We start from the raw sequence: 23,805 nt of genomic DNA on the forward strand, positions 1-23,805 counted from the left end.
GACCTATTGTATAAATAAAAAAATTTCTACATTTAAAATTTAATTTAGTATTTAATACATTTTTTCTCTGTAGACCAGCGGCAGCATGAGCATAAAAGTAAGTGGAGGAAGCAGCGAAACATTAAACATGGCGCATTAGTTACAAGTGCAAAGCTCGCGTCAAGCGCTGTCGAGAGACCGCCAACGTCCCCGTTCCGGCCCCTTTCTTTTGGCCATTCTCCTGGCCATTTCCCCAGCTTTCTTTGTGGCCATCGTGGCAGTCGCTTGTCGCCAGCTTGTGATAATGGCTCATAATGAAAGCAGCAGAAGCATAACCGCATGAAGACGCCGTGCAATTGCGAATGCAGCTCACACAAAATGCGTGTGGGAGTTGGGCATGGCTAAGGGAAAAGACTTTCTCCCACCCCCCATATATTCAGGGCGTGTTCGCCAAAATACAAAAAAAAAAACAAATGCATTTACGATTATTACAGAAACTCAAAGACATTGTTATGTCCGCACTAGAAAGGGGCGTTTGCCAGAAGTTAAGGTAAAACAAGGAAGAACGCTATAGTCGAGTACCTCGACTATCAGATACCCGTTACTCAGCTAAATGGAGATATGCAAGCAGCAAAGCGAGATTAAAATGCGCCACCTACCGGCGGTAGACAGATTTAAGCGTTATGGGCGTTAGAGTGGGCGTGGCAAATTTATTTTTGGATAAATCGATAGGTATTGACGACACCAATACATTTCAGTTAAAATTTTTTATGTAGCATGCAAATTGTGGGCGTCACAGGTTTTCGCGGTTTGTGGGCGTTTAAGTGGGCGTGGCAAACTTTTTTTTAGGTCAATCGATAGGTATTGATGAGAACAATACATTTCAGTTAAAATTTTTTATCTAGCATCAAAACTGTTGGAGTTACAGTTTTGGGCGGTTTGTGGGCGTTAGAGTGGGCGTGGCAGTCTACTGAAACAAACTTGCGCTGCGTAAGAAGCTCAGGAATCTGTACGCCAAATCTCAATAGCCTAGCTCTCATAGTTTCCGAGATCTCAGCGTTCATCCGGACAGACAGACGGACAGACGGACAGACGGACATGGCTAGATCGACTCGGCTAGTGATCCTGATCAAGAATATATATACTTTATGGGGTCGGAAACGCTTCCTTCTGCCTGTTACATACTTTCCGACGAATCTAGTATACCCTTTTACTCTACGAGTAACGGGTATAATAAAAGCTAAAGAGAACGAGTATGGAGAGATAAAAAATCTAGCAAAGGTTTGGATTTCAGAAAAAATTATACAAACTTCTGTCTAGAAAATATTTAAAGTTTTAATAACGTGAAAAGCAGAGGGAAATATATTCCATTTTGTTAAAGATTGATTATTCTACTGATAAAAATTTATATAAAAAAAAATTCACTGAATTCTTTTGTACATCGACGTCACATCGTCGCTGAAATTAAAAGTACCGCCAAGCCAAAACTGGTTATTATTTCCTGGGCTCATGGCAGGTCCTTATGCCCAGGACATTACGGCAATGGCCGGCAATTACTTGGCACGTTTTTTGGGGCAACTCACACCGACGACACACACACACACACACACACAGCAGCGGTATAATAGCAAAGGGGAAATAGAAGAAAGTACTCAAAGAAATTGCCATTGCAGGTCTGAGCAGACCTGGTTACTATAGCTCTTCCTCGGGAGCCGGCGCCTTCTGTTCCTCCTACCTTGCCGCCTGCAAGTGTGTCGCCTTTTTAAAGTGATTTATGTGGAAATCTGAGATTAACGTGGAAAGTGGCAACCAGTGCAACGAGGAAAAGCGGGGAAAAGCGGGAAAGGGCTTCTCGAACAGGTGCAACGGCAGCTGCACCTTCATCCTTGCACCTTCGACCGAACCGAACTTTTCAGTCGCCCTCCTTTCGTCCTGCATGTTGTTGATAATGATGATGCTGGCATGAAAATTTATTACTTGGGAAATTACATTATGAAAAATGCCTAAAGCCGGATCCGGGGGGAGATGAAAGCGGGTGAAAGGGGCAAGCAGGCATTTGGGGTCCTTTAATGAGTTCCGATTCTTCGTTTTCATATGCTTAAATTAGTTTGCATGTTCGACGAGGGGCTGCATTTCAAATAAACTTTAATGGGATAGAAGAGGATGTGCTCGCGACTCGTTATTTCTTATTTTAACTAGGACAAGAGTCAGGAGTTTAATCTTCACATGATATTTATGATAGTTTAAATATTTTATAATTCAAGTGGCGTTTTCACTGGTATATTTTCATTCAATATTTCAAATCAAAACATATATTACGTTCATATTTTATATATTAAATGCAAATTAAATTCACTTTTAAATGGAAAAATTAAAATCAAGCTAAACATAATCAAGAAATTCACTTTCCCATCGTTCTTTCTGCCATTTTACCCTCTTGCTTCGCACATATGTAAATATAAATATTTGGTGTTGCCAAAGCGAAAATTGAGTTTCCCCAGAGACCTTGATCTCCAGCAAAGCTTCCACGTAAAGCTGCACACACTCAAAGGGAACTACGCACATTAACACACCCGCAAATAAGTTGCGAAAATTGTGTATTGAAAAATGGGGAGTCAAAAAAAAACTTTATAAATTGTTAAGCTCAAATTAAAGGCCCACAGAAAGTTGAATGTTGCCTCGGGACAACCTTGAGGCTCTGGGGTGGCGGTTACGTGTGGCTGCAACAGTTGGTGTGGCCTGGCAGCCGACGTGGCGTATACGTAATTTCGTCGCGTCTGCTGTTAGCGGCAACAAAAAATAAAAGCAGCACAGTCACTCACACACAGAGAAAATAACACACAGCCAAAGGAAAATGAGGAACAAGTTTTACTCCCAAGGACATTTACATGGCGTCTCATTATTTGGCACAGTTGCTACTTTCGGCTGACTTCAAAAATAGGCAAAAAGTCTGACAAACCAGCCAAACCGCATACTTATACACTTGGAAAATAATATACAAATATTAAGGTGGAAAAAATTAAATAAAAAAATTGTAAGCCGCTTACTTATACACTTAGAAAATAATATAACAAATTTTAAAATGTAATAGGTAATCATTAAAGAAAAGAATTTTAACCCCATACCTGAACACTTCAAAAAAATATACAAATTGTAGAGTATGCCTATGCTCTTAAGTTCTTACATAGCAAAAAAAATAAAAAAATATTTTTTTAAGGCACATGGAATTTTCCGAAAGGAATTTTGATATACCATAAATTTTGCTAACAGCTTTTTTCCCTCGGTGAGTCCAAAAGCCTTTTAAGTAGTGCCAACCGCAAAGCCGAAAAGAAGCTAAAACTGGATAAAATCGTTGACCTCGTATCAGAAACCACAAAGTGAAAAATAAAATAAAGTAGATTTAACATCGTGTGGCTTGTTTTTAGCCATCATCACCATTATCCTCATCTGTGTAGGCCCAAAAAGCCACGTCCTCCACTTTTTCGCGGATGTACTGCATATGGTGCATGACATCGTCATTGGCGGCAAAAGCCATTGACGCCTTAGGCTCATTACAACAGCAACAAAGGACCCAACCGAAAAAAGTCCGCAAAACGACAGCGGTGGCAACAAAAAAGAATTTCATTAAAAGCAGCTCAAGGTTTTTGAATGCAGTTGGAAAAGTTTTTTTTTCGAAGTCAGGCGGTGGGGTGAAGGATGAGTTGAAGTAATAACAAAACTTTTTAATGGATTTTGTGTTTTGCGAAATATGGCTGCATATTTAATATATATATTTTTATGTGTACAAAATTTGGGAGTTTAAGCAATTAAATCAGACTTTTAATGTCCTTTGAATTAGCTAAGTTATGTAGTTAAAGAAATAAAAGGTCACCTCCAAAAAATCATGAATTCGTTATTACATTCCGTTTCAATCTAGAATATTTAGACACTAAATGCAAATATTAGAAGATTTACAGCAAATGTAAAGAAAATTTTATTTCTTTTCTCTTTAATGGCTGGACCTCACTTTGATTTAATAAATACCCTTCGATTTAAAGATCCATTTACAAAGATTGAACTAAAAATTCATACATAAATCTCTCGTTTCCACAATATCCCAAATTTGATGCTCTGCTGACCATTAACTTTCTGACTGTCCCTTTGCTCAGCGTCTATCGAAAATGAGAAAACTTTACTAAGTCATTGTCAAATTGAATGGATTTCAGATATGCTGGGGCATTCCCCCCTTCAGTATCCTCATCACTATGTATATATTAACAACAACAATGCGGATTTTGCATATTAATGCCGGGGAAGAACTCATCAAAAATACAAAAACTCAACTCACCCAAAGAACTTTGGCGCCCGCGCGCATTCATGAGCTTTTAGAGATTTTGTACAAAAAAAAAGAATTGCTGATGCTATTCAGGGGTATTATGCAATTTTCCTAAAATACATATATATATATATATGTAAATATAGTTAGATCCAACACATGCAGGGGAATGGAGAATGGAAGGAAGATGGCGAAAGATATATCTGACAGGTGCATTAACGAAGTTTCCAGACAGCGAAGGCCCCTTGATAAAAAATGATGTGAGTGGGAAAGCAATTTGCTTGATTATGTAGAACAGTGAAGGGTGAGTTGAGGGAGGAAAAGGGGATGACAGTCGGGAAAGTCGGGGAGCATAAATCGCTGACGCTTGACGCCAAAGCAGATTTGTCGCATAAGTCATGTCAAATTACAAGGATGCCGGGGGAACAGACTTCAGGCGGGCAAAGAGCAGACTTGCCGCCAAAAGCGGTGAAGAAAATCTGAAAAATTAGATTCAATTAAAGGTAAAAGAGGAAACCTTGCGGTGACATAAATTCCTTGCTCAACGATCTCCTTTTTTCTATGTTTTTATACACAAATTTTAAAGAACCACAAATTGATGGTAAAAGTTTTACATCATTTCCAAGCTTTGAAACCCGCCATCAACATTTTTCCCCACCGATGAAAAATATGCAATGATCTTTCTTTGAAGTTTAGCTACAAAGCATTCCCTGAATTTATTAACATGCTGAGTTAGTTTCAAATGTTTTTTTTACTATTTACCATAATTATTCTGTCAACACATGTCATATATATACCTTTCTCTTATACTTTTGATTCCACTGACCACAGCACATCAAGACCTAATATGCATCGACTGTGAAAGAGTTTTCGATTGCGAAATTGCCAAGACAGGATATACATGCGAAACTACAAAAATGCGGTCCCGCTTTCACTGGACTAAGAAACCTAAGTTTTACCTGGATTTAGGTGAATGCATCCCGCATGAATTGGATATTCAATGCCTTCAGGGTACGGTTTTAAGTGACACGCATGGTAAATTATTAAGTTTTCTTTTAAAATTCTAGAAGAAGAATTCCATCATGCTGTCGTTTGGTCTCCCCAACTTGGTTGCCAACTTGTGGTTGAAACTGATTTTGTCCTAGAGGTGGATTGTTATGATATCTTGAGTGATTGTCCGTGCGTCAAACGGAAAGCATCTGCGAAAAAACCCATCTGTTCGCTATTTACCATATTACTATTTATAATTATATTGCTTCTTTAAAAATATAATTTTAACTCTGCTCTGCGATTTCAGTGGCACCTCAAATTAACTTGTTTTTTAATTCAGCTGGCAAACAACTAAAACTGTGTTTCCAAAATTGTTAAAATGCGATTTAAACCACCTTTGAAAAAATAAAATACTCTTATATCAAGCGAAAAATACAAAATTTCAATTACATCCTTTGATTTTAAAGTCATTTGTTATTTTTAGTTTTAAAATCAATAGTAATACAAAAATGTGTTAATCAAAACATGACGATATACCTAACTTTTTATCTCTTCGGTCTACTGAGTCCACTAACCACTAAAGGATTAACGACAAGAAATAATACAATATGTATTGACTGTTCCAAGGATGACATGGTAGCTTGTGAAATTGATCGAATCGGATTTGATTGTTTTGATCCGACTGGCGAAGATTGGACCGAAAGGGTCGAAGGTGTCGAAGGTGTCGTTCATTGGGAGGGTGCAAGTACAACCGATTTGGATAAATGCATACCAAGAAATTTAGAGATTGAGTGCATAGAAGGTATGACAACATTTCGCTTGTATAATTTTCCAACTTATATTTTTATAAAATGGTAGAAGAAAACTTCAAAAAAGTCGTCGTTTGGTCTCCTACATTGGGTTGTCAAGTTGTACAGAAATCGTCTGAAAGTAAAAGGAATGCATGTTTCAGTGCCACTCTAAATTGCCCGTGCATCAAAGACAGAAAAGAATCTGGAACAGGTTGTCTGTATACCAGAAGCTGGATCGTGCCTTGCACCTTATATGTAGTACAACTGTTGATTAAAACAAACCACTAACATTTTACGATCTAGGTAACCCTTGAAATTTTAGTCGAATATGTATATTATTTGACTTGTTTTTAGTTAATAAATAGAAAATACAAAAACAATTTTTTTGAAAGCATGTTAAAGTTATGTTTTACTTTAATACTCCTATCAAGTCCTATAACCACGTACGCTTCAACATATAATAGTACAATGTGTATTGACTGCACGAAGGAGAATAAAGATAAGTGCCAAATTTCAGAAACCGGATATGAGTGCTTTGATCGGACGAGTCGAATTTACGATGAGGATATTGATCCATTCTTTGGTTTGAATCGAAATCCTCCGAGTAACAACGATTTAGATGTTTGCATTCCGCAGGGCTTGGAGATTCAGTGCATTAAGAGTACTAAAGCAATTCGATTTCACGATTCTATAACTAATTTACCTTAAAATTTTAGACGAAAATTTTAAATATGCCGTCGTTTGGTCTCCGGAACTTGGATGCCAACTTGTACAAAGGGACTACGACGAAAAGGAGATTTGTTTTAATGCGAGACAAACTTGTCCCTGCGTTGAAAATGGATCCGGAAAAATGTACATGAACAGTTTGACCGTGATCACTAGCAGATACTTGGTGCCTCTTATTACGGTTTTTAAATTACTAAATTTAAATTGCTAAATTTTTAATCCACTTTTAAAATTTGGCTAATTTTTACTCCTTTAAAAAATAATTTCAAATTTTAACATTCAACTCGAGTGGGCTCTTTTGCATTCTACTTTTAGTATATATATATATTTTCCTGGCAAAAGTTAAAATACTACTAAATAAATTGCTAGTTTAAATGTATTAACGCAAACAGTAGACGTATTTCAGGAATTTTGTGACCTAATATGTAACTGTGTATTACAATTTTAAACAGATCAGCACTTACTTCAGCAAACCGTATCGAAGATATAAGTACCTTAATGGTTAGTGGATTCTTAATGATTCGATTTGTATCGATTGCACAAAGGAGAACAAGGAATATCAGATTCCTACGAGTACACATGGATCAAAAAATCAATTTAATATACATGTAGTCTGTTGGTCTCCTGAACCAACTTGTAACATGGGAATTTGAGGGTATTTCTCAAAGTTACTACAATTGTGTTGTATATACGTGTAGTCACTAACGTTTCCTTAGATGGCCATGACTTATGACTTTTTAATTTGGCAGAGAATATTGTTGTATTACTATAAAGCTCATCTACTATAAGAAAACAAAATATATATAGAATCAAAGCATCCCTTGCTCTAAGAGACCGTAAAATAAAACTAATTTATTTCAAAAATCATGTTAAAAGTATTCTTTTTTATTGTGTTCGCTTTGATTCCATTGCCTATTAACTGCGGACAGAGGAATTCGTTTTGTGTCGACTGTCGGAAGTACAAGAAGGAAAAGTGCAAAATCTCAAAAACCGGTTATCAGTGCTTAGTTTCGGGAAACCTTCGCAGGGCATACGGGAGCGGGATACATATTCCTCCCATTACCACCGACTTGAGTAAATGCATTCCAAAAGGCATGGAAAAACAAGGTATTCAGAGCAGGAAATCGACATTTTGATTCTCAAACTGATTTCTCAAAACATTTCAGCAGAGGATTTTGACCAATGCTGCTTTTGGTCACCTAAGCTTGGATGCCAAGCGGTATACGATTCGGATAAAGACATTATTGATTGCGACGATTGTAGAGATGAAGCATGTCCCTGTGAATCTGACAACGCCTACACCAGTGATTTTTCATTGGTTATGTACTTGTTTCTAGCGCTCTTCACAAGTTATCTGTAAACTAATGAGTTGTTGACTGTGCCCCAATCGTAAGGTGATTTGTAAGCTTAATATAGGAAACCCAGTTGTTTTTTAATGTTCACAGCAAAGCATTCATTGAATTCTGTGTCGGGTTACGTAGATCTATATTTCTTATTCATTTTCAAATTATTTTTATTCAAATCATGATGATTTATTTATGTTACATCCTCATTTTAAGCCCATTGGCCGAGACCAGTAGCAATGACACGAGTGATAACGCGACTAATAGTGCGAGTGATTATTCGGCAAGGTATAACAACACCGTATGCTTAGACTGTAGAGAGGAGAACAGATATTGTAATATTTCCGATACCGGATACTTGTGCAAAATATCGTCCACATTTGATTCTGAAAGTGTTGGTTCAACTACGTTATCTGATACTCCGATAAGTCGCGACTTAGATGTATGCCTTCCAAAGGGTTTAGACATAAAAGGTTATCCGGGAACTAGTTTACTGTGCTTTTTGATTTTTTAACTTATTTTTCTATTACAGAGGAACATATGGGTAATTGCTGCGTTTGGTCACCGAAAATTGGATGTCAAATATTACAAAGAGACCGTGAACCCTATGAAAAATGTGACTACTGTGGACGGAAATGTCCTTGCAATTTGAATGGATTATTTTCGCTGGCCACAATTGTAAGATCACATTTAATATTGCAGATAACTACAAGTATTTGTTTGTTATCTCATTGAGAGCCTCGAATCTAAATTTTAGTTGTTAAGTAAATTAACTTTTTTAAAGCAAATAAGAAATTTTATAAAGATAACAAATTGCATTTATCATTTGACAAACGTTTGATTAATAAATATACGCTTAAGCGATGATGAGTTAGGCTCAAAATAACATTACAAAATTTAATTAATTTTTCAAACTTTTTAAATTCAGTGCCAAATTGTAAAAACACAAAAGATACTTTTGTTCTCTTTATTGTGCTTTTCAGTTTTATTTGGGATGTTCTTTCCTGTTTTTGAAGCTGATTGCTGGCAGGAATGGGATCAAAACAATTTGATATTCACATGGGAAATATACCAAATATCATTTTTCTCTCTCCCATCCAGAAAGGAGAGAAAAAAACGAGATAGCGCCTAAAACATATCAAAGTAATACACAACCCCATATATAGATGGAAATGATACTTAAATTAAGCAAATCGATCATCATATATTATCATTTTTTCTGTATGTTCTTTCCATTACTTTAGGGTGACGAGTTCATCCCTGACAACCGTTTCTACAACTTCATTTGCACCATTAATTTGGCCAGCCTAAACGAGCCAAATTTTGGCCCGAGAAACATTTCAAATCATCTGACCATGATTGAAAAGTCACAGCTCTGTGTGCTCATCCCTGAATTTTCGACTCGGGCGCTAAACGAAATCCATTGGCATTGCAAATGCCTTTGGCCCAAGTGTCGTGCCATTTAAATGAGCTTGTCAAGTCGGATTTCAGCACATTAATCACCACGCACATCCAACAGATACATATACATGTATATATAAAAGATAAATATAGAGGGACTAAAGTGGGCGGGGCCGAGACTCCGGTTAATGGCAAAAAGGATGGGGCGTGGCGGCTATTAGCACGATGGCGGAGGCTAAACAAATTACTTGCGGACCCAATGACAGCTAGAAACAATTTCTGGCCACTTTGCCGGCGACAATCATCGTCCTTTGCAACTTTATTGGCCGAGGGGTTGATGGGGGATTGGGGATTGGGGTCATCGTCATCGTCATCAACGTCTCCATCTCCATCTCCACATCCACTTACCTGTCGTACTCGCGGTTGTCCTCGTCGCAGCGATTATCCTGCAGCTCCCGCCAACTCTTCCCGTGGCGACAGGTGGTGACCAGGACCATGTCGCGTCCGTTGTGCAAATGGAAGAGCGAGTTGCGCGTCTCCGAACCAATGCCGTGCACGTAGCTGCAAAAATGAGGGAAAACGGGGCTTTTAGTGGTGGAAGGTCAATGGAATTTAAAGCAATTTGGTGAATTTTTAATTTAAAATAAGTAAACCCTTGTTACATATACATTTATATTACTTTCTCCATTAAACTCGATATATTCGATAGACTTGTAGTTATACATAGATAACACAAAGTGTAATTAACATATATTCGACAGACTTATAGTTATACATAGATAACACAAAGTGCAATTAACATATAAGTAAACCTAGGGATAGAATTGGCAAATTTCGATCGGTCCTCAACGCAGTATCATCAGATAAGATAAGGGAAGTGAGCTAATAATCAAAACTTCTAAGCATCTGTAATTTCAAAACGCATACTTTTAGGATTGCGACATATATCAAAGATTCTTCGTTAAAGTTAAAGAAATCCTTTATCATAATCATATTTGGTTTAATATTTGGTTTAACATGATTATGATAAAGGATTTCTTTGGACATTTATTAAGCCATAAATATTTTAGTAAGTCAAAGTACAATAAGTTAAGTATTCAATTCAGTACACATATGTTCATTGGACTGTAAAAAAATATGTAAGCATTGAAAACAGGTATTTAAGTGAAACTTGTCTTTCTTTTGCATGTATATTTTTAGAGACCTATGCTTTCCACTATTGCAACCATGCTTTATGGCCGCCTATAACAGATATAGCTCTGCATTTGCCCACTCCCCAGATACTTCACCTACGTAAGCTCCGATTTTATTTGCCTTACATCGCAATCGCAATCGGGAAATGCTTACACAAACACAAAAGTGAATGTGGCAGTGGCAGTTGGATTAAACTGCTCCGATTGTTCTTCAGTTGGCATAAACAGCGGCGTCAAAATCAATTGCAATAAACCAACCGCTTAAAGGGAAGGGGAATGGGAAGAGGACGATGGGATGATTCCGCTTAGATACGGCCAGAAATCTGAGCTGACCGTCAGGAGAGCAGCAATTGAAACAAAAGATGAACATTGCGACTGCGACACCAACAATGAAAGTCTTTCTCACACACACACACACACCACACACTGGCACACGCACCACCACAAACAGGAGAAAACCCACACAAACACACTCGGCAACGGACTGTAAACGTTTTCAAGTGTATGGCTAAGCAAAATGGCAGCACAAGTTGTACACTTAAAAAAAATAAACAAAACTATAATGAAGTTATATCGCTTTATTATTCCCAAACTCAGATTTTAATTTAAAAAGATCTTCGATTGCAGAATTACCAAAAAAAAAATATATTTAAAGGGAACATTTCATATCCTTATTATTTTGAAAATTAGTTTTCTATGTTAAAATATAAATTAAGAACTTCTTAATGTTTGTAAATGAGATAAAAATGAAATTTTGAAGTGTGTTTTTTATTTTAAGTACTTACTTTCCAAATATTTTGATTTTACACGGATATGTTTAAATATTAAAACTAATTTTATAGATTTTCAATTATCATTAGGCGGGCATAGGGAATTGCTCTGCTCAGCCTCTGCCGTTACACGTACAGCGTGCAATATTGAATTCCGTAACTTGAAGTATTTAAATAAATTTTATGGAGTAACCAAATTATTTAAGTGTCAATTTTTGACCTATACACTTTGAATAGATTTTAAATTATTGTTAAGGAAACCTAATAAACATTTTGGTATTTAAATATTACCTAAGTAGGCAGAGCAAATATCTAGTTTTTATGTAAAATGTCAACTATTTTTTTCTGAGTGCCACAAGGAAGCTTTCGCATCAGCAGTCGAGCAGAAAAGGAGAAGCTTCTGGTGGAAAAAAAGGAATAGAATCCAGTGAGCAGGATAAGGCTGTGCGGTTGTGTGTATGTATGTGCAATTTCCTTCTGCTTGGCTTGCAGTTGAGCAAATTTCATACACAATGAGCCACGGCAGTGGTGCTCCACTTCACCTCTGCACCACCGAACTATCCATACAGCCAAAAAGAAGCAAAAAAAAAACTAAACCAAGCCAAACCAAACCAAACTCGGCCACACAGCAGATTGGGCAGCGCTGATTTCCGTTGTCCGACAACTGGGAGTATCCTTGCTCCTTACTTGAAAAAGCCAGGAACGTCTGCCTCCGATCCTGGATTCCAAGGACGAACGGAGGACGAGGGAAAGGCAACAGCTAAGCCATAAGTTATTTGATTTAATCAGCGTGTCGTTGCCGCCGGCGAATTCTGAGGTTACGGTTCCAGAATCGAAATGAAACACAACGTGTGCGTATCAATGGGCAGGGAAAACCACAAGCTGCCACAATAAAAGTGAGGAAAAAAACTGGGTCAGTCCGATAGTAATAGATTTATTTGCTTAGAGCATATCAAAAAACATTCATTTCTATGAACGTAAACAACACAGTTTGACCATTTAAAATGTGATATAAATTGGGTTAGATCAAAAGGAATAACCCACTTAAACACCATTTATACAAACATTAAAATCCATACATTTTAGAAAAACCAAAATGCATTAGTTATCATTTAAAATATTTAAAAACCCATTTATATTTCTTATTGTAACTTTTTTTCCAACTGGTTATGCATTAGTTATCATTTAAAATATTTAAAAACCCATTTAAATTTCTTATTGTAACAAAGTCAATTACTCCGCAATAATCCCACAAAAGAATAGCTTACTAGCTGAAAAAAAACTTAAAATCTTTTCAAATTCCATCAATTCATTTGGAAATCAAATTGAAAACCAATTTGCCGCCATGGGACACGCTAATGATACGAATAAATTGATACAACAATTTATTTGTCAATTTATTTCCATAACAAATTTGATTGAATATGACAGCCGTGGCAGCAGTAGCAGCAACAACAACCCATCATCAATGGCCATGCAAGTGAATTGAGGGCCCGAAAAAGTTACAATAAAAAAAAGTGGCAAGGGACGAGGATTTTATGGGGCATCAGGGATTCTGCAGATACTCGCTTTTTGTCATGAGTCGTGTAAATTAATTTAGGACGCTGGCAGATGTACAAAGCGCAGAGACAGAGAGAGATGTCGGCCACATTAATATAAATTAAGTACCATGGCCTGGCAAAAGCGGCTAAAAAATGCTTTCAGCGCCCATTACGAACCGGCTATGGTCTGTTCTAATCTAATTTATGCCCTAAATGGCTCACTGGCCTGGAGTTTCTGCGAATCTGGAGGTGAAAAAGGTCTATCTGAGAACTTAAAGGAAATATAACGTTGGCAAAATTGGCAAAATTAAAGGTAATAGAGGCATAAATAAAATATATAGAGATCATTAAATGATTAAATGTACCGCTTTTTGAAATGAACCCAAAGTTAGATATATTAAAATTCAATCAATACGGAAATCAATCAATTGCAAAGAACAAAACACTTTACAAAATCCTGTTATAAGGCCAGAAACCCTAGAAAGAAACACAAGAATAAATTGCATAGTTTACCGACAATTACTCCCCAACAGCTAAAAAACTCTATAAAATAAAAGTATATAACACTCACCATATTGACTTATGGTTTAACTTTAATCTCCCACTCTTTATTCGCGGCTATTGATAAAATGCTTTTCACCGGGGAAAAAACTCCCCCATTCATAGCAAAAGAATGCCCTGAAATGGGTCAATTAAATATTGATTGGGCCAGGCTGCAGGCCACAGCCGAAAAAAAAAAGAATGGAGTAGGAGGAAGCCGGCTTTCCACCAAAAGCCATTCGAAGGGCTGTCATCGCCAGTGCGACTCCAATGACAATAAAGTGCAATAACCAGACGGAGGGACCATTGAACCGGGTGGAGTCCTGCCCTCCTGACCACCACTAATCCAAACATAATCTAAAATAATTGAGTATGCCCAGGACGCGAAGCTTTTTTCGCCTCCTCACCACCTCCACCCAGTTCACTTTGAATAATTTATGCGCGCATTAAATAAGCTTAAAATGTGTGCGGGCCATGCTTTTTCTTTTAGTGTGCGTGCATAGAATGGGGGTATTCTGGGTATTCTGGCCATCCTGGGTATCTGGCATCTAGTATCTGCGGGACCCGCGGCCATTGTCTGCCACACTTCGGCTTACATGGGTTAATGCCTGGAACGGGACCCTTGTGCGTTGCCAAGAGGCTATGGCTTATGACATAAGTTTATGTTTTCTCCTCACTGCGAAAGCCCTACCCAAAAGACCGACCCACTACTCACTACTGCCAGTTGTCGCCTTCGCGGCCAAATCGCTTGGGGTTATGCAGCATTTGCTCCAACCGAAGCTTATCTATGCAACTTCAAAGCTTTTGTGATGGCCCAGTCACATTCACATGAGCTCACAATCCATGGATGGAGAGCTAAGAAAACGTGGCGTATGCGCAATATCTCTCTAGCATCTCCATCTTTTGTGTTTCGACCATAAAATGGTGTCGCAAAACTGCAACGAGACCGGAGTAACAGCAACTAAAAAAGAAAAGTATAAAAAAAAAATGAAAGAAAAAAACCGGAACAACAGAAGTGCTCCTGGCTTTAAATCAGTGCAGGCAAGAGCAATAAGGACATCAGGATACTGCTGAGACTCCAGAAAAATGCGGGAAAAGGACGAAAGGTTGAGGGGTCTTCGACCAGCAGACCGTCAGGTAAATGCATTTTTACTCCGGCAAAATAAACGTAAATATAATTTTAAGTGCAGCAACAGCAGAAACAACAACAACAGCAGCATCAATATCAACAAATTGGTTTATACAAGAAAAATAAAAACAGAAAACAGGGAGGTCGGGAAAATACATTTATTTTTAAAGGCAATTATGGTCAGCTATATGGAAATGTATAAGATTTTAAGAAGCAAGTTTGTGGCATTCTTAAATTAACTCTTTAAGCTTTACAATAATATAAGCAAAAATCTTATTTCAATTTTAAAAATGTTTTAAAAATGTATACCTTCTTTATATTGTTTTTTCTTGTCCTAATTATCGAACTTTCTGTAGTGAACTGCAAAAATCGACATACATTTATACAATCAAATCAAAATAATTTATTTTAAAATTTGTAATAGTTTCTGTTCCATTGTTTGCATTGACTTTTCCTGTCCTGTTTTCCCAACTTTCTCCAGTGAACTGCATCAACGTCAGCTCTTTGGTGTCATCTGTAATCTGGCCACGCCCCTGCCCCCTTACGCCCACTGTGGGATGTCTAATGTAAGCGACCATCGATCCGTATCAATCAGGGTCCGATTCTCCGGCATGTTGCCATTGCTCGTCAAAGTTATTGCAGCAGGCAATGCTTTTGTTATCCTTCGAGCCTCGACTATCTGGCCAAAAGAGTGTCTATCTTAAGACCCGAAATGCGAATGTTATCAACGATTTGGCTACAAGTTGAGGGGGCGAGATGAGAAAAAAATCTGAGGCACACAGGCTAAATTCGAGCTCATACAATTTGCAGTTAGCTTTCGCCTTATGCTTGGCCAACTGATACAGGATACAGGCAGTACCAACCAGTTCTCCCTTCACAAACTCACATTCCCTTCAGGCATTTGTATCCACTGGGAAAAATATCTTAGTCCATTTGATGGTCAATGATTTTTGATGTTGTTAAGGAATAATGAACAAGGCATTTAAGAACTATGAAGAAAACCCATTTAAAGAATATAGGACCTTCAAAAATATTATAATGCCAGCGTAAATAACTTTTTCTTAAAGATCCAATAATTTGTTAGCCAAATAACTAATCTAAACAATTGTTTTTGCTATGCATTTTTATAGAAAATAAAGTTTTTGCTTAGCTTATATGATTTATCTTAACAAAATCATCTTATTTAAAAACAATTAATAGTATTAAAGGGCATTTTCTCTCTGTGTGCGTGTGTGCTGGCTCACTGTTGTTGCGGCTTGTTTGGTTTTATTGTGTTTATATTTGGCTTAGGGCATCAATTTGCTTTTATGCAAGGACGACTACAACGACAAGGAGTTCAGGACTCCGGCTGTAAGCTAGCATTATCAGCAAAGTCAGGCTAGGCAGCAATAACACAAATATGTCTATATGCATGTGCGTATGTACATATACAAGTGGAGCATGTACAATGTTCGACGATGGCGAGGCCAAAGGATCAGGGGCAGGGGTATATTGCATTAGCTGCTACTGCCACAATGTTGCATCGATTACATAATCCATTTACACAAATGGCATTTTAAATACATTATTGACTGAAGCGTGGAGCGCGTTTTGAACAAGGCTTCAGCTTGCTCAACGTTGCGTATGCGTAATGTGCCGGCAACCAAAGAGCTGAGCAAACCCAATTGATATGCCTGGGTGGTACTGTATATATACATACATACATACATACATATTAATGTCCGTCCGCCTCGTTCTATTTAACAGATGTTTAATTAGTGCACAAATGCAATTATTGGAACTTGATAAGTCCGTAAAGGGCAAGCCAAAGCGGCTTAAAATGGCTTAAATTTATTGAAGTCTGATATTCTGATAAGTAGGCCCGTTAGAGAACAGATAAGCCATTGTTTAATTAAACATTGTTCAAGTCTATAGATGCGGCAAACTATTTAATTACATTCAGGCTTTAAGTAGACACATGTGGAGCATTCCAGTTCATTTAAATAAACGAAACAACCATTTTAACCGCATAACTTTAATGTTAGTCTGCACTAGCTTTCAACTTAACTTAACTTGAATTTAATTCAATTTGACAACTATATCAGTAAATATATAATTTCTTCTATGTTTAACAAACTTAAGCACACAAAAAGCTTCATTAAAACATATTGTTAATAGTTGACATAGGTAGCGTGAAACAAATCTCTTGATTCAGCAATACAACTCAATTACTTTGGCAAAACAATCCGAAAACTGATGATTTAAATACTAATAAATATCAGAGAACTATGAAAATTAATTTCTCTTATGACCACTCGATCTCGAAATAAATATCATTAAATATTTTTGCAGTTGACACACGTCTCCTGATAATGAGGCATTTGACTTTGAAGTGGCGCCACCTGCCGCAGAGATATATGCGTTCGAGTGCAGCACTTTGTTTAAACAAAAAAAAAATATCTCAACAAACATCAACAGCATTACCATGGCCATCATTATAACGATGATGATGGGCAGAGAAGTGCACACACGCCACAAAGTCATTTACCGAACCGAATCGTTTGGCACGTTTCGGCCCACAGATGGCGTATTGATGATGATTATATATACACCACTATATCGCATGAGGACGATGATGATGAGGATGCAATACATTGTGAGGCAAGGCCTGGCATCGATAAATTAAAGTGCAGGCAGCAAGGCAGAAGCCGAAAACGCTCATTAATAATTATTAAGTCATAATTAAACAGTTGCACTGGTGCCTGGTGCAAATCGAAGCTTTTGATGAAATTTAAGAAATATTTAAAACTTACTCAAAGATCGCATGCCACCCGGTAGGCAGCTGCAAAATGCAGGCGAAATCAAGCAGCAAGAAAATGCACACGGAAACTAAAAGCCAGATAGAAATGGAGAGTAGAAGAAATCAAAAAGAAAAAAACCGGGCAAAATAAAGGAAGGAAAACCCAAGCAGACAGACAGACAAAAAAACCACAGGCACTATAGATACCGAAAAGTAATGGAACTAATTGCTCGACGAAAGGCGGCCAGCCTATCAGTCAAAAGCCCATTGTTCCCCACGAAAGTACGAAAGTGAAAATGCCAATGCCAAGCTCAAAGCCAACTAGCTGCCATAATAATTGGAGCAACTGCAACTTGCCACCAGCAACTTGCAACTACCAACTTGCAGCTAGTAGTATATAAAAGCAAGTGCTTGGCGCGCAGGCGCCGACAGTTGAAACTTGCCAGCAGCCACGAAAAGAGGGTCTTAAATCGAAAATCTGTTGAAAATTTATATTCAAATCAAGCAGCAACGGTGGGAATATTCAAGTCTATTGGCCAACATGAGGAAGCATTGCGTAAGTAAGCCAGAAATGGATTACCGAGGAAGTGTAACACATCAGCTAATTGACATTGTCAACCGATTTGCATCCGGTTGCATTTGGATTACTTCAACTCTCGTAGATCAATTGGATTTGGCTGCTGTTGCTGCTAAAGCTGATTTTGATCAGGGGTGAACAGCAGGCAGAGGATCACAGGTGAGTGGAGTCCATAAAATAGGATCAAAAATAAGAGGCTTTGTTAATTTGCTAAAAAGGAAACGATAAACATCAAAGCGTTTGATTGGTGTTAAAAGGTGTTGAAATACTATCAACTGAAAGTCGAAAGAGATAGTGATAAAAAAGAGATCAGCGATTCAACTAACAAATTGGCCATAGCAAATGTTTACGATTTGAAACATTAAATGTTTTAAGACACCTCTTATGTTACGATTTTTAAAGTCTTTAAATGAACCTCAAGCACTTTCCTCAAATTACACTCTTTTTCGTACATGTCTTAAAGACGTTTAATGAAGCTTAAGTCCTTAATGATAGTCGAAATGGGCAAATAAAATTTGCAAATTTTACTTTCACTTTTCCCCCAGAATCCAGCGACGTTTTATGTGGCAAGAGATGAACAACTCCGTGATGGGTGGCGTGTTGGGACGTATGTTCAATGGAGCCAGGGCCATGAAGTCGATGTTCACGGATCTCATGCCAAGCACGGCGGGATATAGCCAAAAGTCCAACGTGGATTTTCTGCCCACAGAGATGACGCGGGTGAAGTACATTATCCGCAATCCCCATAACAACAAACCCATGAAGATCATCAAGATGAGGCCCTCGCCCAAGAAGGTGGTTAAACTCAGGAGACCCATACCAAAACCCACTGTCACTGAATCCACGGTGATGATAGCTCACACGATACATGGTGATCATCGAATGAGGCAGTTGGAAAAGGAGCAGGAACTCATAGCCGAGGGCAAAGCACCCATGACCAGCGATGAGGCCATAATGGAGAAGTACTTCAAGAAGCGACCACGAGGTGGATCCTCCAACGAAGTGATCTCTGGCAAGATCATGGAGTACCAGAGCTGGAAACCCGTTTACAAGGCGGGCGAAACGCCCTCATCTTTTGTGACCCTAAGGCCACAGGCCCTAACCCATCTTCACACCGATATATCCAGTGGAGGTGGAGATCATGAAATGTTGCCAAAACCCGAGAAGCTGGTGAGCTACGAATATGAGAGGGATGAGGAGGAGGAGGCGGAGAACGAGGTGGCCAAGCAAATGGGTCACCGGTACGAGGTCACCGAGCATACGGGTGAGGCCAGTGGTGAGGTGGAGACGGTGGAGGCGGTGGCCTCCATGGAGAGTGGCTTTGTGCCCAGTCAGGGCATGACTTTCAGGTCTCAGCCACCACCTCCTCCGAGGCCCAGACATCGTAGTTCTTCCAGTACGACGACCACGACTACCAGTACCACCACAGAGGCACCAAACTATCCGGCTTCGTTCCTGAAGAAATTCCGTGAAAGGGAGGCCAGCACCACCACGCGGAGACCACGTAAGCACCACCATCACAACAAGGAGATCTATGTGCTCCGCGAGGACGAGGATAACTCCGTGGGCAGTACCACACCGCCATCCTTCGCCATGAGCAGCCTGAGAGCTCGCCTCCAGGATCAGCAGCGCCACCACAGGCAACAGCACAAACAGCAACAGGAGGAGGAGGACGACCTGGAGTCCGCCCTCGTGGACGCCATGCACGGCGAGAAGTGGCCATCGGAGGTGGCCCACAGTGGCTTCCAGCTGTCCAGTCCCATTGGACCCAGTGCCGTGGCCTTCGAGCAGCCACTGGCCAAGGCGCCCAGGGGTCAATACAAGCGCCAGACCCGCGATAGTATCCGGCAACGGGGAACCGTCAAGTTTGCCGATAAGCCCAACTACGATGAGGCCTGAGGAGCGGCTTACCCAGTAAGCAACCAAAGAGCCAAAGGCTGCAGCTAAGCTACACGGGCAAAAAATATTATATGGTTTTAGATGCCACTGAAAAAAAAAACCGGTGACATAGGAAACATCCTTCTCTACAATGCAATGAAACTTTTGGCTTTTATCAAATCAAACTTTTTATTCAGTACAAAAATGTACAAGTCAAAATTGTAACAAGTTCTATTTAAAACTAGCTTAGAAAAACACAATTTGTTACAAGAAAATTTACAAAATAAACTAGGAAAACTTAATTTAAAATAAAATCTATACTTTATTATTTGAAGTTGAAAAATGGAAAAAGGTGGTTCTAAGGAACAAAAATTTAAAATCCTTTGTTTCAGAAAAATTAGCCGAACTTTTCAAATTATTTAAAACTAACTTAACAAAAAAAGAAAGCTATGAAAACTTAATTTTCTATGTATTATTTCAATTATCTCAAATGGCAAATGTTGGATTTATACTTTCCCAAAACATTTATCACTGAAACATTCACCAATTTCATTAGCTTTTCCAAGTTGGGACTGTTAACCACACTTGAACTTCGTTTAATTGGCTTATCTAAGATTTAAGTTTATAGTTTTTCGCCGAGTAAAAGTCGTCTGAAACATTTGAACAACGATTTCCCATTGAGTTGCATTTCATTCGCGAGGCGGAGTCAATGCACCCATGGCACGCAATAATATGCAGCATGCCGCAACGGACATAAAACTCTGGAAATATTTTGACTTTTAATTAATGCCAGTTAGCGATTTTCCCTTGGATGTTTGTATGTAAGTTTATATGTTATATGTTATCGCATTCCGCTTAGCAGCTTGCATTTGACAACTAATTTAAAAAGTTTACATGGTCGACAGCCTTGGGGTTTGAAATCGAGAGCATTGCGGCGAAGTGGGTTAAACCTGCTATAAATTCCAGAACAAAAGCCATAAGACACACTGTGCGACAGAGACGGGGATGGTGGAAGGGAAAGAGATAGCCAGATGGAGGGGCGAACAAAGAAAAGCGCATTTCCACTTTGAGTGCGGTTTTTAATCAACTAAAGCAGCGCCAACAACAAACTGCAACTGAATTAAAAAACTCAGAATGCCCACTAAAACCCAAGGAAAGGGATGGAAACGGGATGGAAAGGGGCTGGAACAGGGGATGGAAAGCAAAGGGAAAACGCGATAAACTTTAAATGAAACGACATGTCGGCTTAACTGGCGAGGGAAAATGCAGGGAAACGCCGGAAAAACCGGGGAGCCTACAGATTGGAATTGCCGATAGCCAACAATGCAATGAAAGTAAGATAAGGAAATTCTAGATTACGGAAAGAGACAGGAAAAAAGAAAGTGGGAAGAGAATTACCCAAGTTAAATTTAAAGAAAGAGATTAACATTCCAAAATCAGACTATAATCAGTTTAATACACAGAAATGGATACAAATTATTATATTTTCGTTTAATTAAATTCTTCTTCTAAGCCAGCTAAAATTTAATTTCTTTAAACACATTAAAACTGTATTCTTTGAAAAACCCCAAGCGAACCAAAGTTTTCTTCTTAATTTAGCACATTTTCTTTGCGAAAAACTTTGTCCAAATTTGGTTTATCAAGAAATTTATGCACTTTCAATACTTGCAGATGATTTTTCTACGCAATAGAATTTTCGCTCTCTTGAAAATATGATTGCAAATCTAGAGGAAATTCAAATTTGCCAGCGAAAAGCGGAATCAAGATGAACTCACCTGGAGAGTCGAGCAGGTAACAATAACAAATTGTGTATGTTGGTTGTGTTGTTAGGGGCCACGCCCCCCGGTGAAATCTCACCTACGCCCACGAAAAAGCAGCAAACGAAAGTTGGCAAGTTGAATTTGCCTTTTTTCAAGGACATTATTGGAGCACTGGGTGGGGCTGACTTCTTTTTGTGCATATTTAGGGTGGTTCGAAGTCAGGGCCCATGTCGACCTATACACCTGTCCACTGGCAGGAAACGTGTCCTCTGCCGCCACCCAACGCCCAATGTCCTCTGCCACGCCCACTAATCCCGCCCTGAAGGCTGTCCCACTGTCGAGTGCACCAAATACAAATTAGAATTTAAATGAACAATGCAACCAGAGCGGAAGTTTCAGCGAGTGTGAGTGGATTTCTATAAAGGTGTGCGGGGTATTAGTGGGTGTAGTTGAGTACACAGAAAGAAATTATCAGTATGTGATACATAGGAACTAATACAGCCATATTAACTAGTGAAAATTACAATATTAATAAGTTTTGTTTTTCAATTGAACGGTGTAAATTTGAAAACAGCAATTCTAATTTTATATACTCCTAAATATATGAAATATTCATTAAGTTCTTGTAGTGTTTTCAAGGTTCAAGGACCCAACCTATTAGAAAAAAACTTTTTTTCAATTTTTTAATGCAGCCATTTTTAGCTTTCTTAAGGTCATATTTTTTATTTAATCGAAAAAAAACTTTATTGAACTCGTATTTTCCGGAAATCGATCCCTTAATCCTGTTCTTTCTTAAAAATGTGTTCCTTTATGTTAGCACATCAGATATCATAGCCTGTTTATAGGAAGAATAACACTTTGTTGAATACAAAAAAATAATTTAAAAATTAGAATTTAATGGATAGTTTTTGGGTTTGCGTGCTATTTTTTCTCAGTGCCACTGAGTTCGGTATATATAGGTGGGGTTGACATTATGGGTGACATTGCACGTAGAGCGCGTGGGCCAGCAACATCAACAACAACTCCTGGCAATGGCCATAATGTCATACAGTTTGGCGCGTATTTTTTGCTTTTTCCACCCCCACCTCTTTACCCAACTTTTCTGCTCCTACTTCTTCGACGTGCTCTTTTGGGGTATTTCGCGAAAACTGGAAAAAAAATCAGGAAAAAAGTTTCGAGATTTTCGCACTGAAGGCGATGTCAAACTGGGTCGCTTCAACTCAACGGCAAAATGTCAAACGGATTAATGGAATTTCCCAACGAAAAATCTTTGGTAGAGTACGGGAAAGGAAATTGAAAATGATCATTGGCATAAATTAAGTTAAAATACACTAAAATGTCAAAGGATTAATGGGATTTCAGCTGAAAACACAGCCCCTAAGTAGATTAATGAATAATGTTCTATTGTTAAATATATGATTTATAACATTTTTATAGACGATATATACAATAATATGTGCTAAATGCCAGTAAAATATTTATTAATATTTAAGACTATTTATTTAATATATTGATAAAGACAAGATTTCAAAAAAGATAATCGGAAAACAATGTTTGGTAAACCCACAATTGCTCTATAAGCCCTTTGATCCCCACTCAACATTAAAGTGAACTGCCAAACAGAACGCAAATTGATTACGCAAGCGACTACGAACGACAATCCTTTCGGCCATTCTTTTGAAACGGAATTGCGATGGGGATTCCTTTACAGCGACCAAGTCGACCAAGTCAATTAAATATTGAAAGAACGCTTAAATTGTTGCCCGGTTAACTGGCGAAACGGTTAAACATGAGCTGGGTGCATTCGCCACTCATTCATTATTTTGCCTGGCACCTTCTGGCGACCTACTGCTGTCAAAGTTGAATTTATTAAAGCGAAATTCTTTTAATTAAAAACGTGACAGGTGAAAAATGGGCAGTGAGCAGTGAGGTCGAAGGGTGGTGCCACATCAAACTGAATCGTGTCGAAATTATATTAATTATGAATTTGGACAATTCGGCTGAAGCCAATTGGGGCTGTGTCCTCAAAGCGAGCATTGAACTCGCAATCAACTAAGCTAGCATATACATATAGCAGTATGTATATAACATGA

At 38.4% G+C, this 23,805-nt stretch overlaps 2 protein-coding genes and 1 non-coding gene across 4 annotated transcripts in view; 2 read left to right on the forward strand and 1 right to left on the reverse strand.

The window, feature by feature from the left end:
• ttv (exostosin glycosyltransferase 1 ttv) overlaps nucleotides 1-23,805 on the reverse strand; it is a 75,858-nt gene that overhangs the window by 30,145 nt on the left and 21,908 nt on the right. Inside the window, exon 2 of the mRNA XM_017073728.4 lies at nucleotides 9,954-10,106. Within this exon, the coding sequence (XP_016929217.3) occupies nucleotides 9,954-10,106 (153 nt within the window). The remainder of the gene's footprint in view (nucleotides 1-9,953; nucleotides 10,107-23,805) is intronic.
• LOC108009412 (uncharacterized) lies at nucleotides 5,730-8,957 on the forward strand. 2 transcript variants are annotated; one of them, XR_011603781.1, is made up of 4 exons: nucleotides 5,733-6,086; nucleotides 6,143-6,330; nucleotides 8,361-8,617; nucleotides 8,677-8,957. It is a non-coding gene; the product is annotated as an uncharacterized protein (transcript). The 2 variants fall into 2 exon arrangements; XR_010653609.2 differs by lacking the exons at nucleotides 8,361-8,617; nucleotides 8,677-8,957 and adding an exon at nucleotides 6,792-7,098 and having other exon boundaries at nucleotides 5,730-6,086; nucleotides 6,143-6,736.
• Nucleotides 17,908-20,240, forward strand: LOC108009411 (uncharacterized). Its single transcript, XM_017073731.4, has 3 exons — nucleotides 17,908-18,053; nucleotides 18,160-18,233; nucleotides 18,620-20,240. Exons 1-3 carry the CDS (start codon nucleotides 18,039-18,041, stop codon nucleotides 19,971-19,973), a joined length of 1,443 nt encoding a protein of 480 aa, XP_016929220.4. The 5' UTR covers nucleotides 17,908-18,038; the 3' UTR covers nucleotides 19,974-20,240.

The sequence above is a fragment of the Drosophila suzukii genome, chromosome 2R (assembly GCF_043229965.1).
Source record: "Drosophila suzukii chromosome 2R, CBGP_Dsuzu_IsoJpt1.0, whole genome shotgun sequence".
In the NCBI taxonomy this organism is placed as follows: Eukaryota; Metazoa; Arthropoda; class Insecta; order Diptera; family Drosophilidae; genus Drosophila; species Drosophila suzukii.

What these genes read in the sequence shown, in the direction of transcription:
- LOC108009411 (XM_017073731.4), top strand. An exon ending in CAGCAGGCAGAGGATCACAG is followed by an intron (nt 18,234 to 18,619) that starts GTGAGTGGAGTC and finishes CTTTTCCCCCAG; the next exon opens with AATCCAGCGACGTTTTATGT.